Genomic DNA, 18,284 nt, shown 5'->3' with positions numbered 1-18,284 from the left:
TTCAGTCATTCCATAGTTCCGACTGATAACTAGGACTGGCACATAGTTGAGGGAGTGTACTTCTGACCCATATACGGTATTAAAGTAATGGGATTGGTCATTGGGAATTTATGTTTGACGCATTATAATTGAATCAATGCTTCAGAGACTTTGGCAGCATCCCAAATGCCACCCTATTCCCTATGTAGTGCACTACTTTTGACCCCAGCTCTGAGCCCTGGTCCAAATAACTGCACTACATAGGGAATAGGGTGCCATTTGGGATGCTGACTTTGTAATTCCTCAGTCCTTCTATTAATATATTGTCACGTGTTCAATGCAATTACATTCTTGGAAAGTCAATTCAATTAATTTTTATCAGGACTTTAAAATGTACTCATCCTATTCATGTTCCTTTGGTATTAATTATGCCGTTTTATAACGATGTGTGTCATCACGTCAGCAAATAAAAACAGATTTAGTTAATTGAGCGTTGCATGACCTTTGTTCCAAGTCACAAATGGAAGTCAATATTCAATACAATAAAGTTGTGAATAGTTTTTTATTTCACATGGATGAGCTTTTTGTTATTAGCATGTAATACTTGCATCTTCAAATTCATTTACACACCAGGACAACAGAGCCACTGCAGTGTGTGTGTGTGTGTGTGTGTGTGTGTGTGTGTGTGTGTGTGTGTGTGTGTGTGTGTGTGTGTGTGTGTGTGTGTGTGTGTGTGTGTGTGTGTGTGTGTGTGTGTGTGTGTGTGTGTGTGTGTACGTGTGTGTGTGTGCGCGCGCGTGTGTGTGCGGGCGGGCTTTTGTGTGTCATCAAAGCATTCTTTTTGCAAACCCCTCATGTGTTTGGCTCTGCTCATATAAATGAATGTATATCCTCATATTATCATGCTTATCCATTTATCATAATCTTCCTCAGAAAGCAACAGTCAGAGCTGACGTCAACGTGTATCTGAGAAACGCTTGTTGTGGTTGTCCACCTCAAGTTAAAACTTGTCTAAAAGTATTCAGTCCACGTGACGGAGAGGCTTGTGAGAGTCATTTTCCACTGCCACCAGCGTAATTTGGCGGGAAATCAGAGCTGCTGACTGAAGTCTGGGATTGGCACCAGCACAAAAACATTTGTGAGGGGCGGTAGGGTATTGTGTGTGTGTGTGTGTACGTGTGTGTGCATGAGCGTTCTTTTTATTTAGGGTTTGTTGCCTGCTGCTTTTGAGTTGAGAAAGGTCTGATTCGCCTTCCAGAACTATAAACAGACTCATTTATTTTGGAAAATGCTTTCCAGTTCTTCGCGGTGCCAAACTTTTTGTAGCTGATGTGAAGTGTACCACAGCGAATGTGTGTACATCCATGCGTGCATCCTTGTGTGTGTCTCACTGATGTGTCGGTGAGCTGGCGACCTGCAACACTCTGCCTTCCCCTTCCTGGTCAGCTTTCTTTTGTCGTTGTTTTGTGCGACACTAAATCACTACAGTGGTCATAACAGCTTACCAAGCCAGTCTCATCAAGGTGCTTTACAAGCCAAACTTGACAAAAGTCTGCCAAAAGCAACCAGCGCCACAGCCGGCCCGCTCATTAGGCAGGATTATGCGGCCGCCTATGGCGGCAGATTGACGAGGGCGGCATTTTCTGAGCTCAACTGACCAAGACGCACCTCCAACAACAACACATAACACCTCTCCAGGGTGCTGTTGGAGAGATTCAGCGCTCCACATTCTGTCAAAATAATTATCTAACATAAATCATATAGAATATATAGCATATGGTGGAAAGAGTACGTGGCCTTCTCTGTAGCCTACAGCCTGGAGATCAAATGTATGACAATGTAATGAGACTTTTTACATCTTGCCGGTTTCTCTGATCAAATAGCCTAACCTAAATGGCACCCAATCAAATAAAAAAATGCGCTGACATGTTAACAAACAACATCTTCTTAAAACAGGACAGGTCAAAGTAAAATGGACAATATGAAATGAGCAATCAGGATACTCACAACTGCTGTCCAGAAGTTTCATCCTGTGGGCTAAATTGTCATGATCAGTGGTTTCAACTTTTTATCCATACATTTTTATGAGCTGATCATAGTGAAAACATAACATTCTTCTGCATTTCCCACTATGTAAACACATTGCAAATAGGCTCAGGATATCTCCTCCTGATGAAGTTAGGTAGCTGATATTCAGAGCTTAAATAGCCAAAATGGATTAGTCATAGGAATCAGGACTAATAAATCACACACACAACGGCCTGTTTTACAAACACTTGGGCCTAACGCATGGATGGACATTCCTAAAATTCCATTGCAGTCCGACATGGTAGGCTACACTCCAGTAAGCATGGACCGACGCCAACGTCTTTTGGACATCTTTGTATGGTCCGTACCGCCCGTCTTTTTATTGGTGTTTTACAAACTATAGGCCTAGATGGGCATTCCTAAAATTACATTTCGGCCGACACTGTAGGCCAGGGATAGGCAAATCCAGTCATCTAGGGACTGATTGGTGTCACACTTTTTCCCCAGCCCCAGCTAACACATCTGACACCAATAATCAACTAATCATGATGTTATGTTTAGAAATCAATTTGTTTCATCAGCTGTGTTGACTAGGAATGGGGAAAGTGTGACACCGCTCCAGCCCCCGAGGACTTCAGTTGCCCATCCCTGCTGCAGGCTCTACCCCAGTATGCACGGACTGACGCTGACTCCATTTGGACATCTTTTTTTGGTCCTGTTCGGACCAGCCTTGATTTCCACATCCACGGACGTTGTTTTTTGGTCCGGTCCCGACTAAATCTGAACCAATCACAGATGTCTATGTTTGGTTCAGATGTTGTCTGGCCCAGCCTTGATTTGGCCCAAACATAGACGTCTATAAATTACAGAACTTTTATTCAGAACCGAAAATTTACCTGATTTCAACATATGTATTTTAAACGCCCGGAAGATATGTATTTTAACCTGTCTAGGATCAGCGTGGCGCTAGCGGCACACCCCCCCCCCCCCCACTGAAAAACCAGTGCCGCGAAATTCAAAAAAAATATTTTTTTAAAATATTTAACTTTCACACATTAAAGTCCAATACAGCTAATGAAAGACACAGATCTTATGAATCCAGTCAACATTTCCGATTTTTAAAATGTTTTACAGGGAAGACACAATATGTAAAGATGTACATCTATTACCTAAAAACACATTAGCATATTCCACCATCTTTTATTTGTCCACCAACACCAGTAGCCATCACCAATTCGGCTAAACTAAGATATTTATAGCCCCTAACCAACAAAAAAACTCATTAGATGACAGTCTGATAACATATTTATGGTATGGGATAGGTTTTGTTAGAAAAAAGTGCATATTTCAGGTATATGGCATAGTTTACAATTGCACCCACCATCACAAATGGACTAGAATAATTACAATGAGCAACGTGTTTACCTAACTACTAATCATCAAACATTTCGTAAAAATACACAGCATACACGAATCGAAAGACACAGATCCTGTGAATACAGACAATATTTCAGATTTTCTAAGTGTCTTACAGCGAAAACACAATAAATCGTTATATTAGCTTAGCACATAGCAATTAGCAGCCCAGCATTGATTCTAGCCAAAGTGAGCGATAAAAGTCAACATCGCCAAAAGATATTAATTTTTTCACTAACCTTCTCAGAATTCTTCCGATGACACTCCTGTAACATCACATTACAACATGCATATACAGTTTGATCGAAAATGTTTATATTTAGCCACCAAAATCATGGTTAGACAATGTGAAATGTAACTCAGCTGGTCAGAATTTGTCCTTGCGCCACTTAGACAGTGATCTACTCTTATACATAAATACTCATAAACGTGACTAAAAAATATAGGGTGGACAGGGATTGATAGACAATTTAATTCTTAATACAATTGCGTTATTACATTTTTTAATTTATCCTTACTTTTCAATACAGTTTGCGCCAAGCGAAGCTACGTCAAAAAACATGGCGTCCTAAGCCACTAAAATGTTTCGACAGAAACACGATTTATCATAATAAAAATGTCCTACCTTGAGCTGTTCTTCCATCAGTATCTTGGGCAAAGGATCCTTTCTTGGGAGAAATCGTCTTTTGGTGGAAAGCTGTCCTCTTGCCATGTGGAAATGTCAACTACGTTCGGGATGAACTGAAAAGCGTTCCCAACTTTTCACATCGTTGCAAAAATAAATGTCCCAAAATCGCACTAAACGGATATAAATTGCTATAAAACGCTTTAAATTAACTACTTTGTGATGTTTGTAACTCCTATAACGAGTGAAAAGATGACCGGAGAAATATAACAGGCTAAACTAATGCTTGGAACAGGAGAGGGTCGGTGTCTTCCACGCGCGTTACGCAGCAAGAAAAGACTTGCTAGCTAAAGGTTTTTTTCATTTGTAGTGCCTGTGAACGAGCAATCGAGCCCGTTGGAATCGTCATCACGTAAAGGCATCCAGGGGAAGACGTAAGAAGTGTCCGTATAGTCATAGCAACGACAGTGCCCGTTTAAATGACTTCAGAAAAGTGGCCAACGTTTCTCAAATCTGACTCCATGTCAGGGAAATTGCTGTAGAATGGGCTCTGTTCCACTTAGAGACAAAATTTCAACTCCTATAGAAACTATAGACTGTTTTCTATCCAATAATAATAATAATATGCATATTGTACGATCAAGGATTTTGTGGGAAGCCGTTTAAAAAATTAGCCACATTAGCATAAATAGTCTAAACAGCGCCCCCATCCCCAACAGGTTAAACGCCCCGAAAATACAGTTGAAGTGGGAAGTTTACATACACCTTAGCCAAATACATTTAAACTCAGTTTCTCACAATTCCTGACATTTAATCCTAGTAAAAATGCCCTGTCTTTGGCCAGTTAGAATCACCACTTTATTCTAAGAATGTGAAATATTGGAATGATTTATTTCTTCTTTTATTTCTTTAATCACATTCCCAGTGGATCAGAAGTTTACATACACTCAATTATTATTTGGGAGCATTGCCTTTAACCTGTTTGGCGTGCAAGCCCGACCTCGGACCGAAAATGACACCCCTGCAGGGCGCGAAATTCAAAATCTATTTTTTAAAAATATTTAACTTTTACACATTAACAAGTCCAATACAGCATTTGAAAGATAAACATCTTGTCAATCCAGCCAACATGTCCGATTTTTTAAATGTTTTACAGAGAAAACACCACATATATTTATGTTAGCTCACCACCAAATACAAAAGTGGACAGACACGTATGAATTATGATTATGAAGTATGAATTATGATTGAAGTAGCATGCACAACCAACCGAAATAAACTAAAACCAACCTAAAGAGCCCAGAAAAAACGACCTCAGATGACAGTCATATAACATGTTACACAATAAATCTATGTTTTGTTCATAAAAAGTGCATATTTTAGCTATAAATCAGTTTTACATTGATGCTACCCAAAAATGCTAATACATAGCTACAGTCTGAATCCAGCCGGGAGTAGCCAGAGAAAATACATACACCAACGTCGGCTACTAATTACACCTCATAAAACATTTCAGAAAAACATATGGTGGATAACTAATGAAAGACAGATATCTTGTGAATACAGACAACATTTCCGATTTTTGAAGTGTTTTACAGCGAAAACACAATATATCGTTATATTAGCTAACATCATAAGCTAGCATAAGGCAGCATTGATTCTAGTCAAGCGCTAGCCTAGCACAGTTAGCGGAGTTAGCATTCAACAGTTCGACATATATATGAAAAAGCATCCCAAATTGGGTCTTATCTTTCTTGGTACTCCATCAGAATGTTGTAACGGGGTCCAATGTCCAGTAGAGTCTTTAGTTGGGTTCCAGAACGAATTATTTCCCTCTTTGGTTAGCTAGCACGATAGCATTGCTGCGCTAGAAAGCTTTTCTTCAAAAAATTCTTCCGTCGTTTCACATCTAAAGTCCAGAATAAATTGCAATAATATAATTAAAGTATATTGAAAAAACATACTTTAGGATGATTTTGTGACATGTATCAAATAATATCGTAGTCAGGCATCATATTCAACGTTATCTACCTTGTTCCAGAAGCCGAGATCAAATTATCCTTCGCGCCCGGATTTTTATTTTAACTGCGCAGGTCTCACAAGAAGTTGTGTTATTCAGTCCAGGGACGAGATATTTGACTCCTTTCAATTCTCACTTCCGCATTACAGTCTGACGAACGCCTCTGACGTGTCCCTATGGTCACAAGTCAAATGGCCTTTTATAGAGAAGGTCTTAAAGAGACACATCGCATTTTGGGAAACTCAATTCGGCTGGGAAAATGGCTGTAAAAATATTTCTGTTCGACTTAGAGAAACAATTCAAACCTTTTTAGAAACTACAGACTGTTATCTATCCAACAGTAGTAAATATATGCATATTGGAAAATAAAAAGTTTCTTAGGAGGCCGTTTGAAAATGTGCACACATTTTCCAGTTTTTTCAATATTCAGCGTGCAGCCATAACAGGTTAAATTGTTTAACTTGGGTCAAACGTTTCGGATAGCCTTCCACAAGCTTCCCACAATAAGTTGGGTGAATTTTGGCCCATTCCTCCTTGCTCGCACACTTTTTTTCAGTTCTGCCCACACATTTTCTATAGGATTGAGGTCAGGGCTTTGTGATGGTCACTCCAATACCTTGACTTTGTTGTCCTTAAGCTATTTTGCCACAACTTTGGAAGTATGCTTGGGGGTCACTGTCCTTTTGGAAGACCCATTTGCGACCAAGCTTTAGCTTCCTGACTGATGTCTTGAGATGTTGCTTCAACATATCCACATAATTGCACCAGTTCCTCCTGCAGCAAAGCACCCCCACAACATGATTCTGCCACCCCCGTGCTTCACGGTTGGGATGGTGTTCTTCGGCTTGCAAGCGTTCCCCTTTTTCCTCCAAACATAACAATGGTCATTATGGCCAAACATTTCTATTTTTGTTTCATCAGACCAGTGGACATTTCTCCAAAAAGTACAATATTTGTCCCCATGTGCATTTGCAAACCGTAGTTTGGCTTTAGCATCTTCACAAGGTCCTTTGCTGTTGTTCTGGGATTGTTTTGCACTTTCCGCACCCAAGTACGTTCATCTTTAGGAGACAGAACGCGTCTCCTTCCTGAGAGGTATGACGGCTGCGTGGTCCCATGGTGTTTATACTTGCGTACTATTGTTTGTACAGATGAACGTGGTACCTTCAGGCGTTTGGAAATTACTCCCAAGGATGAACCAGACTTGTGGACGTCTACAATTTTTTGTCTGAGCTTTTGTCTGATTTATTTTGATTTTCCCATGATGTCAAGCAAAGAGGCACTGAGTTTGGTAGGCCTTGAAATACATCCACAGGTACACCTCCAATTGACTCAAATGATGTCAATTAGCCTATCAGAAGCTTCTAAAGCCATGCCATAATTTTCTGGAAATTCCCAAGCTGTTTGAAGGCACAGTCAACTTAGTGTTAAACTTCTGACCCACGAATTGTGATACAGTGAATTTTAAGTGAAATAATCTCTGTAAACAATTGTTGGAAAAATTACTTGTTTCATGCACAAAGTAGATGTCCTTACCGACTTGCCAAAACTATAGTTTGTTGTCAAGAAAAACGAGTATGAAGGACTCCAACCTAAGTGTATGTAAACTTCCGACTTCAACTGTACCTATTTTCAACTTTCTTTCAGAACTGAAAATTAACCTTATTTCAACGCCTAGAAAATACATCTTTTCACCTTTCATTCAGAACCTAAATTAAACCTAGCTTCAACATCTGGAAAAATATGTATTTTTGACGTATTTTCAATGTAATTTTGCTTACTGGGACTATTTTTGTAGGGACAGACATTTTTTGGCCTGGCCTATGGCGGCAGAACGGCCAGGACCTGCCCTGACCAGCACACTTTTAGAGTTGAGGCAGCCTTCATATTATGTTAACAATGTGTTTTCTAAACCTCACCTGTTCTGCTCTGTGCTACGTTTTACTTACTGTACCATCCATATTGTACTATTTTTAAACTGCAGTATTTAAAATAGGCAGTATGGGACATGCTGCTTATGTAAATTCATGAAGTGGAACATACAGCCTTAGGATGCTACTCTACCCTCTATCCCCAATTGTTTCATTTCATTTATTGAAATTAAGATATTTCTATTTCCAACTTTCACTTTCTTTAGTTTCTGCGTGTCTCAGCAGAGTCCAGTGTCCCTGGAGGCAGAACATAAAAGATATATGTAAAACATTTCCTTCTCTTGACCACATGAAAGCCTTTCGGAAACACTACTCTTTCTCTCGATTATGTAAATATCATTTGGAAGAAGAAACTGCTACACTTGCCTATTCTATTCAAACGACCTGAATGACGCATTGTAGGTAATCGTTAGGCTATACCCCACACCCTCTGTAAGCTGGGTCATGTTGAGTAAGCACAAAATGATAAAAAATATGTATTTTGAAAGGGAGAGAATCAAGGAAGTACTAGCTGAACTTAACTAAGATTAGTTTATTGTCAACGTGTACCCCATTGAACATTAAATCAGTTAGGATTGTACACCAAATGTATCCGTGTACAAAGCATTGGACAAAGCTTTGGCCTCTCTACCTTTGAAGGCTATGAGGAGCTTCACTTACTGGTCAAGACCAGTCAGGTCCACTGGGAAGCACTGGGCCATCATCTGGTAATGGGAGGATTCAGATGCCCTCTGCATTATAGATGAGCTACAGTACAGCAAGTGTGCGTCCCAAATGGCACCCTATTATATATACAGTGCACTACTTTCCACTATAGAGGGAATAGGATGCCATTTTGAATGCAGACCCACCACATCAGGGTAGAATGGGTAAAGGAGACCTAGCTACTCTGCTCCTATCATGTGGCTTCATGTCATACATGAAGTAATAGAGGACAGGATACCTGCTGAAGTAGCCTTGTTCCTTCCACCCTGTTGCTGTGTATTAGAGATACTGAACAGAATACATTTGAGCTTACATTGAAGAGGGGAGTTAATGGAAAAGGGCCCTTACGTAACAGGACATGAACTGCCCCTTTCTGCATACCAATGACTGTCCAGACATGTCCAGATGGGATTCAGCACGGGATCGTTGATGTGAGTTGACATTGTGAAGGAGGCTTGGCTTGGCTAATAGAAGAACCACGGCCCTGTAGACAAGAGGAGAGAAGGCTTGATCAATATGGCTTCAGAGAGAGATCAATCAGTCTGAATCTGCCTGGCACAGTAAACTATGGTTTTATTAGCATTGAGCTGACCGCCCATCCGCTGCGGATGGGGATGGGGACACAGTCTTACGACACTAATGCATTTAGATGCGTTCCCCAAAGAAAAGAGGGGGGGGGGGATATAGAGAGACGGAGGTAGAGAAAGAAAGAGAAAGAAAAGAGAGAGGTAGATTTGCGTCTGACCTTTCCCATAACGGTGTAATGTAATGTTATGGGGAGGGATTGAGGCCCCATTAGATGATGACATGGGGATCATGACAACCACTTAGCGTGATGTCATAGTAGATCCGAATGATTCATGTTGGAGGATAACAGGAAGAGAAGGGAGGGAGTGTTGCATGATGGGAGATTACTCTTGATTATGAACTGGGTAAATGTGGGAAAGTAGATAGTGGAACTACAGAAACACAACTCTGCACCTACTGCAGGGCCATTCAACCGCAGCTGGTACCAGCAGACTAACTCATTTAGAACCAGCGACGGAAACTCAATTGGTCCAATTCAGAGAATAATTTATTGAATCGGGTGGTTTAGTGGTGTAGCTGAGTGCAATGGTGGACTGTGAGGGTAACGTGTTATATTAGCTCTCAGTTCAACTCATTTCAGTTCAACTCTGTTCCGTATGAACTCAAAAGGGGTTATTCTATTAATTCTTTACCATGATCCCTTTGAACACACACACACACACACACACACACACACACACACACACACACACACACACACACACACACACACACACACACACACACACACACACACACACACACACACACACACACACACACACACACACACACACACACACACACACACACACACATTTGTATTTTAGTTTGAAGACATGTATACTGTTTGTTTCTCTTAAACTTGCTCTCTGACAACTTGTACAAAGCTATAGTCACATACAGTACAATGTTTACAATCAATACAGACAGGGGGAATGGCAATCTCCTGGAAACACGGGCAGTGGTGTTGAATGCAGCGGAGGTAGAAATGGAGAGAGGGAACACCTGGGAGGATAAGGCTTGAGGCAGATGAAGGGATGAGGGGAAGCTAATGAGACGGAGGTAGCCACTGGAGACTTAGGTTGGTAGGTGTGTTGGTTGGTCGGTCCAAAGGTGGGCAGGATGCTGCAGCTTAAAGAATGTAATTACTAACATCATCATGGGTAAAGTTTACAGGATTATGGCCACATGAACAGACTAAGGGCTAACCGTAAAACCATACATGTACAGGTAAGGACTTTAGAGTAACACACTGCCTTGTCATCAAGGGGCAACTTTTCCCTGTCTGTGCATGTGTGTTCCGTCTGTCATCCGGTGGGAATTTGATGAACTCCCGACGAAGCTCTCTGTGGGTGAATCAGTAGCCTTCCTTCACAGCAGGATAATCCAGTCTGGAAATGAGTAGATTAAGAGAGATTAAGAGATGGCGAGAGCTGCTGGTAATACCACTAAAAAGCACACTGGTTTACTCACTCACTCAAACTCTCCCTCACACATACACATGCAAACACACTTATGCACAGACTCCTTTATGCACACACACACACACACACACACACACACACACACACACACACACACACACACACACACACACACACACACACACACACACACACACACACACACACACACACACACACACACACACACACACACACACACACACACACACACACACACACACACACACACACACACACGCATGCACCCACCAGACTAGCTACAGTACATATGGAACCTGTTTAATCAATTCTCAGTCTCTCTGTCCTCTGTGATGCCTGTCCATACGTTATTCATTAACTCTGAGAAGTCAGCCCTTTTCTCAGTCTGTGACTGTTTTTATAAGCCTACCCAGACCCCAGTCTCACCAGATTGAAAAACAAGAGAGTGAAACCAATACAATACATCCTCTGTTACACCATTGAAACCTTCTTGAGTCCAATTCATCCTGGACCAGGCTTTATTAGAAATGATTGTAATTGCGTTAACCCCTTTCTTTGCACGCTGTGCACTTATCAAACCGAGGCTAGATAAAGTCCTCAGCTCCCAACTTCATTAAACCTCATTTATATTAAACAGACCGACCATGATAAGTCTCTTCCCCCGCCTGACCCAGCCGTCACCATATAGACCCGGCACGACTGTGCTACCCCAGCAGACTACAGAGCTGACCCAACGACACTGGTCCTGTAGACAGCAAGGGTCTTTCTTCCTCTGCAATCCTCTCACATTTGTTTCTCTATTTGTTTTCTTGAAGAATCTCCTCTTCTCTGGTTTCTGTTGTTTTTGGCCCGTGGTCAGTTTTGTGTCATGATACATCCATATTTGCAGGTCTGGGATCAGTTCAGAGCTTGGTTCCTCTCTCTTTCACGCTCTCCTGCTGTCTCTCTCGCTCTTGCTTCTCTCTCACTCACTCGCTTCACTCTCTCTCGCTTCACTCTCTTGCATCCGTCTGTGTGTTTGTGTCTCTCTCTCTCTCTCTCTCTCGCTCTCTCTCTCTCTCTCTCTCTCTGCTTGGAACGAATCTGTAACAGATCTGTTCGAGGGCCAACTCCTCCTGTATTCCCTGGGCATCAAGAATCAACTCTGTGTGTGTTTGCGCATGCGTGTGTGTGTGTTGGTGAAACAGGGCCCGGCTGTTATCTTTGGAACATGCTCTGTTCTCTAACCAGTCACACGTGGTTCCCTCACAGGTGACTGCCAAACAATGTTACAGTATTTTCTCCCTCTCTTTTTTCTCCTTCTCTCTTTCTCTCATCTGTTTGTGGGAAATGTTATTTTATTCTCTGGAGCCATAATGCATCACAGAACATTCCCACCATATCCTGTACAGTTTTACACTGTTTGTGTTCTAAATGACACCCTATTCCCTACATAGTGCACCACTTTTGACCAGAGCCCTATGGGTCCTGATCAACAGTAACACACTATATATGGAAAAAGGAGCCATTTGGGACACAGGCTGCTGACAAGGACAGAATGGTTGTAGGGGAGAGTGGGGTAAGTTGAGCCAAAGGGGTAAGTTGAGCCACTCTTGTTTCTAGGAAACCATACACAAAATGTATAATTTGACCAAATATTTAGGAAGAGGTCATCATTTCATGGAGTCTGTGAAGGAAGAAACCACATGGAAAAAGTGGTAAGCAAGTTAGGTGCAAAAAACGGATTTCCATCAAGTCAAATGAATCTATTACGTTAGAGGTTTCATGATGCTAAGTAGATCATTTTAAGATTGTTCTATACATCAGTTTATACTCAATTTCCCCCATACCCAGCCAAGAGACCACTTTTTTAGACAAGCTATGTTTTCAAAACTGTAATGTTTACATGAATTAGGATTATTTCCAAGGATGCACAACACTCTGAAATATATATAGATATCTTTGTTAGAAAGAATACTATATTGAATACTATAACGTTTCTCAACTTACCCCCCCCCCCCCCCCCTAACATTGATGACTGGAAACACAAGACTCATTAAGTCTAGTTTTTCTTATTAGGTCCAAGTTAAAACCCTACAATGTCATTTCTTAACTGTCACTCAGTAATAGGGTTGTGTTAAAAGTGACATGTGTATCGAGTGGCCGGTTTGCCCAAAGTAATTTGCCATTTAATGAGGCCCACTATGTTTACAGCTATGAGAAATCCATGCTGCTTCATCTGACTGGGAGCACTAGCCTTGTCTGTTGACTGGAAGATGACACTGCCTTTGGTACTGGTTCCTACATGCAAATCTGTGAAAGATTGTATTGTATGTTTGAAGTGGCCATGGACAGACTGAACCTTGTTTGAGACTTGAGACTTGGTTTTGCATCAAGGTTTTGTTCTTCTCTCTTCCCCCTCCACTGAGTGACCTCTCTTCTCTCTCTGTCACTCTTTAGGAGGTTCCAGGAAGCTCACGGGAGGAGGAGCAGCCTCTGACAGACCCTCTGGACGACCATGAGCGCCACATCTCCCACTCCATGTTCGGGACCATAGAGTGCATGGACGACCAGCCCTCCATGCCGCCACGCAGTGTCATGATGGGACCGCGCATGATGGGTGAGTCACCTGAACTCATGGTGGTATTCGCAAAAATGCGTTGGTATAAACTACATGGTAAAATATTTGTTTTTGAAGCAAACTGCCGTTGTCCTGTAACCAAGAGTGGCCGAATGTCTTCTATGTTAACATTCTAATATTGCACCTTGATTGAAAGTGAGGTAGCGAGAGACAGCATTTATTTTTCTAAGTTAGCTGACCTCACACCTCTTCCATCTTCCTCATCCCTCCCGTCCTCACCCCTCCATTTAATGTCATTAATGTCATCCCCGATTCATCCCCCCTTCACTCTCGACCTGCACGACTGCACTCAGGTCAATTCCCATTCCGTTCCAGGTCCAGTTCAGCTCCGGTTTTGCTAGTCAATTCAGTCCTTAACCAGTCACCTCCTGTCATCTCTGTATCGACCTCACTGCCGTGGAGCCACGTTTTGACACAGCTGGAGGAGCCTGACACCCCCACCTGACCCCACCTCTTCACACTCCACACTACCCACCATACCCCCTCTCTCTTCCTTCTCTCCCATTTCCTGTACTCTCCTCTGAGTTAGACCTAGCTACTCCAGCCTCTCCTCTCTTCTGCTCTCTTCCTCTGCTCTCTCTTCCTCTCCTCTCTCTCCGCTCTCTTCCTCTCCTCGCTACCCTCCCCCACTCTCTTCCTCTCCTCGCTACCCTCCCCTCTCTCTTCCTCTCCTCTCTACCCCTCTCTTTCTCTAATCTCCCCCTCTCTTCCTTACTTCTCACCCTCTCTTCCTCTAATCTCTCCCCCTCTACCGCTCCTCTCTTTCCCTCTCTTCCTCTGCTCTCTCCCCCTCTCTTCCTCTCATCTTTCCCCATCCTCCCTCTCCCCCTCTCTTCCTCTCCTCTTTCCCCATCACCCCCCCCACTCTCTTCCTCTCCTCTCCCCTTATCTTCCTCTTCTCTCTCTTCCTCTCCTCACTCACCCTCTCTTCTTCTAATATCTCCCCTTCTCTACCTCTCCTCTTGTCCCCTCTTTTTCTCTCCTTTCTCCCTCTATTCCTCTCCTCTCTTCCCATTTCTTCCTCTCCTCTCCTCCCCTTTCTCAATGTCCCCTATCTCTCATCCCTTCCTCTTCTCAGAGGAGACGTAGCTTTTCCAGCTCCCTCATCTCCATATTGTCGATAGTAGCAGTGCTCTCTCATCTCCATGTTATCTAGTAGTAGCAGTGCTCCCTTATCTCCATGTTGTCTATAGTAGCAGTGCTCCCTTATCTCCATGTTGTATATAGTAGCAGTGCTCTCTCATCTTCATGTTATCTAGTAGTAGCAGTGCTCTCTCATCTCCATATTGGCTATAGTAGCAGTGCTCTCTCATCTCCATGTTGTCTATTGTAGCAGTGCTCTCTCATCTCCATGTTATCTACAGTAGCAGTGCTCTCATCTCCATATTATCTACAGTAGCAGGGCTCTCTCATCTCCATGTTGTCTACAGTAGCAGTGCTCCCTTATCTCTATATTGTATATAGTAGCAGTGCTCTTGTAAAGGTTGTCAATGTCGTTCTCCTCCTCAGACGAGGAGGAGCATGGATCGGACCAAGATGCGGAGTAGGAGGTATTCATGATTTTAATGGCAAACCAACAAACACTACAAATTAACAAAACAACAAACGTGACTAACCTGCAACAGTCCTGTGTGGCCCAAACGCTAACACAGGAAACAAACACCCACAAAACACCAGTGAAACCCTGGCTGCCTTAGTATGACTCTCAATCAGAGACAAACGATACACACCTGTCTCTAATTGAGAATCATACCAGGCCGAACACAAAACCCCACATAGAAATAGAAAACATAGACTAACCCACCCAACTCACGCCCTGACCAACTAAAACAAATACATAACAAAGGAAAACAGGTCAGGAACGTGACAGGACCCCCCCCCTTAAGGTGCGAACTCCGGGCGCACCAGCACAAAGTCTAGGGGAGGGTCTGGGTGGGCGTCTGTCCACGGTGGCGGCTCTGGCGCTGGGCGAGGTCCCCACCCCACCATAGTCACTCCCCGCTTCCGTATCCCCCTCCCAATGACCACCCTCCAACTAAACCCACCTAAATGAAGGGGCAGCATCGGGATAAGGGGCAGCACCGGGATAAGGGGCAGCAGCTCCGGGATAAGGGGCAGCTGCTCCGGGATAAGGGGCAGCTGCTCCAGGATGAGTGGCAGCTCATGACTGGAGGGCAGCTCATGACTGGAGGGCAGCTCATGACTGGAGGGCAGCTCATGACTGGAGGGCAGCTCATGACTGGAGGGCAGCTCATGACTGGAGGGCAGCTCCTGACTGGCGGGCGTCTCTGGCACCTCCTGACTGGCGGGCGTCTCTGGCACCTCCTGACTGGCGGGCGTCTCTGGCACCTCCTGACTGACTGACGGCTCTAATGGCTCGTGGCAGACGGACGACTCAGATGGCGCTGGGCAGACAGACGGCTCAGACGGCGCTGGGCAGACGGATGGCTCAGACGGCGCTGGGCAGACGGATGGCTCAGACGGCGCTGGGCAGACGGATGGCTCAGACGGCGCTGGGCAGACGGATGGCTCAGACGGCGCTGGGCAGACGGATGGCTCAGGCACCGCTGGGCAGACGGATGGCTCAGGCACCGCTGGGCAGACAGCAGACTCTGGCCGGCTGAGACGCACTATAGGCCTGATGCGTGGTGCCGGAACTGGAGGTACCGGGCTGAGGGCACGCACCTCAGGGCGAGTGCGGGGAGGAGGAACAGGGCTCTGGTGATGCACTGGAAGCCTGGTGCGTGGTGTAGGCACTGGTGGTACTGAGCTGGGGTGGGAAGGTGGCGCCGGATATACCGGACCGTGAAGGAGGACACGTGCTCTTGAGCACCGAGCCTCCCCAACCCTACCAGGTTGAATGGTCCCCGTAGCCCTGCCAGTGCGGCGAGGTGGAATAGCCCGCACTGGGCTATGCAGGCGAACCGGGGACACCACCTGTAAGGCTGGTGCCATGTACGCTGGCCCGAGGAGACGTACTGGAGGCCAGATACGTTGGGCCGGCTTCATCCGGCTCGATGCCCAACCTAGCCCTCCCAGTGCGGCAAGGTGGAATAGCCCGCACTGGGCTAAGCACGCGTACTGGGGACACCGTGCGCTTTACCACATAACACGGTGTCTGACCAGTACGACGCCCTCTCACTCCACGGTAAGCCCGGGGAGTTGGCTCAGGTAACCAACCCGGCTTCGCCACACTCCCCTTTAGCCCCCCCCCAAGAGATTTTTGGGTGAGCCTCTCGGGCTTCCAGCCTCTCTTATGTGCTGCCTCCTCATACCAGCGCTCCTGGGCTGTGGCTGCCTCCTTCTCCTCCCGAGAGCGGCGATTCTCTCCCACCTTAGCCCAGGGTCCTTCTCCGTTGAATATTTCCTCCCATGTCCATTCCTCTTCTCTCCATTGCTTTTGTTCTTGCCGTCCTTCTCCAATCCGCTTGGTCCTGGTTTGGTGGGTGTTTCTGTAAAGGTTGTCAATGTCGTTCTCCTCCTCAGACGAGGAGGAGCATGGATCGGACCAAGATGCGGAGTAGGAGGTATTCATGATTTTAATAGCAAACCAACAAACACTACAAATTAACAAAACAACAAACGTGACTAACCTGCAACAGTCCTGTGTGGCCCAAACGCTAACACAGGAAACAAACACCCACAAAACACCAGTGAAACCCTGGCTGCCTTAATATGACTCTCAATCAGAGACAAACGATACACACCTGTCTCTAATTGAGAATCATACCAGGCCGAACACAAAACCCCACATAGAAATAGAAAACATAGACTAACCCACCCAACTCACGCCCTGACCAACTAAAACAAATACATAACAAAGGAAAACAGGTCAGGAACGTGACAGCTCTCTCATCTCCATGTTATCTAGTAGTAGCAGTGCTCCCTTATCTCCATATTATCTACAGTAGCAGTGCTCTCTCATCTCCATGTTATCTAGTAGTAGCAGTGCTCCCTTATCTCCATATTATCTACAGTAGCAGTGCTCTCTCATCTCCATGTTATCTAGTAGTAGCAGTGCTCCCTTATCTCCATATTGTCTATAGTAGCAGTGCTCCCTTATCTCCATGTTATCTAGTAGTAGCAGTGCTCTCTTATCTCCATGTTGTCTACAGTAGTAGCAGTGCTCTCTCATCTCCATGGTGTCTATAGTAGCAGTGCTCTAATCTCCATGTTACCTAGTAGTAGCAGTGCTCCCTTATCTCCATGGTATCTAGTAGTAGCAGTGCTCTCTTATCTCCATGTTGTCTACAGTAGTAGCAGTGCTCTCTCATCTCCATGTTATCTAGTAGTAGCAGTGCTCCCTTATCTCCATGTTGTCCACAGTAGCAGTGCTCTCTCATCTCCATGTTATCTACAGTAGCAGTGCTCTCATCTCCATGTTATCTAGTAGTAGCAGTGCTCTCTCATCTCCATGTTGTCTACAGTAGCAGTGCTCTCTCATCTCCATGTTATCTACAGTAGCAGTGCTCTCATCTCCATGTTGTCTATAGTAGCAGTGCTCTCTCATCTCCATGTTATCTAGTAGTAGCAGTGCTCTCTCCATGTTGTCTACAGTAGCAGGGCTCTCTCATCTCCATGTTATCTAGTAGTAGCAGTGATCTCTCATCTCCATATTGTCTATTGTAGCGGTGCTATCTCATCTCCATGTTATCTACAGTAGCAGTGCTCTCATCTCCATGTTATCTACAGTAGCAGTGCTCTCATCTCCATGTTATCTACAGTAGCAGTGCTCTCACATCTCCATGTTATCTACAGTAGCAGTGCTCTCATCTCCTTGTTATCTACAGTAGCAGTGCTCTCTCATCTCCATGTTATCTACAGTAGCAGTGCTCTCTCATCTCCATGTTATCTACAGTAGCAGTGCTCTCTCATCTCCATATTGTCTATAGTAGCATTGCTCTCTCATCTCCATATTGTTTATAGTAGCAGTGCTCCCTTATCT

The 18,284-nt window shown here is 44.3% G+C and overlaps 1 protein-coding gene across 4 annotated transcripts in view; it reads left to right on the top strand.

The window, feature by feature from the left end:
- The window catches only part of LOC129822851 (partitioning defective 3 homolog), a 568,315-nt gene that overhangs the window by 328,724 nt on the left and 221,307 nt on the right, over window positions 1–18,284 (top strand). For all 4 annotated transcript variants that reach the window (XM_055881305.1, XM_055881306.1, XM_055881307.1 and 1 more), the window contains one exon: window positions 13,159–13,318. In XM_055881305.1, the coding sequence (XP_055737280.1) occupies window positions 13,159–13,318 (160 nt within the window). The remainder of the gene's footprint in view (window positions 1–13,158; window positions 13,319–18,284) is intronic.

This window comes from Salvelinus fontinalis, chromosome 25, assembly GCF_029448725.1.
Source record: "Salvelinus fontinalis isolate EN_2023a chromosome 25, ASM2944872v1, whole genome shotgun sequence".
Taxonomy (NCBI): Eukaryota; Metazoa; Chordata; class Actinopteri; order Salmoniformes; family Salmonidae; genus Salvelinus; species Salvelinus fontinalis.
This window is presented reverse-complemented; position numbering and strand designations above follow the sequence as displayed.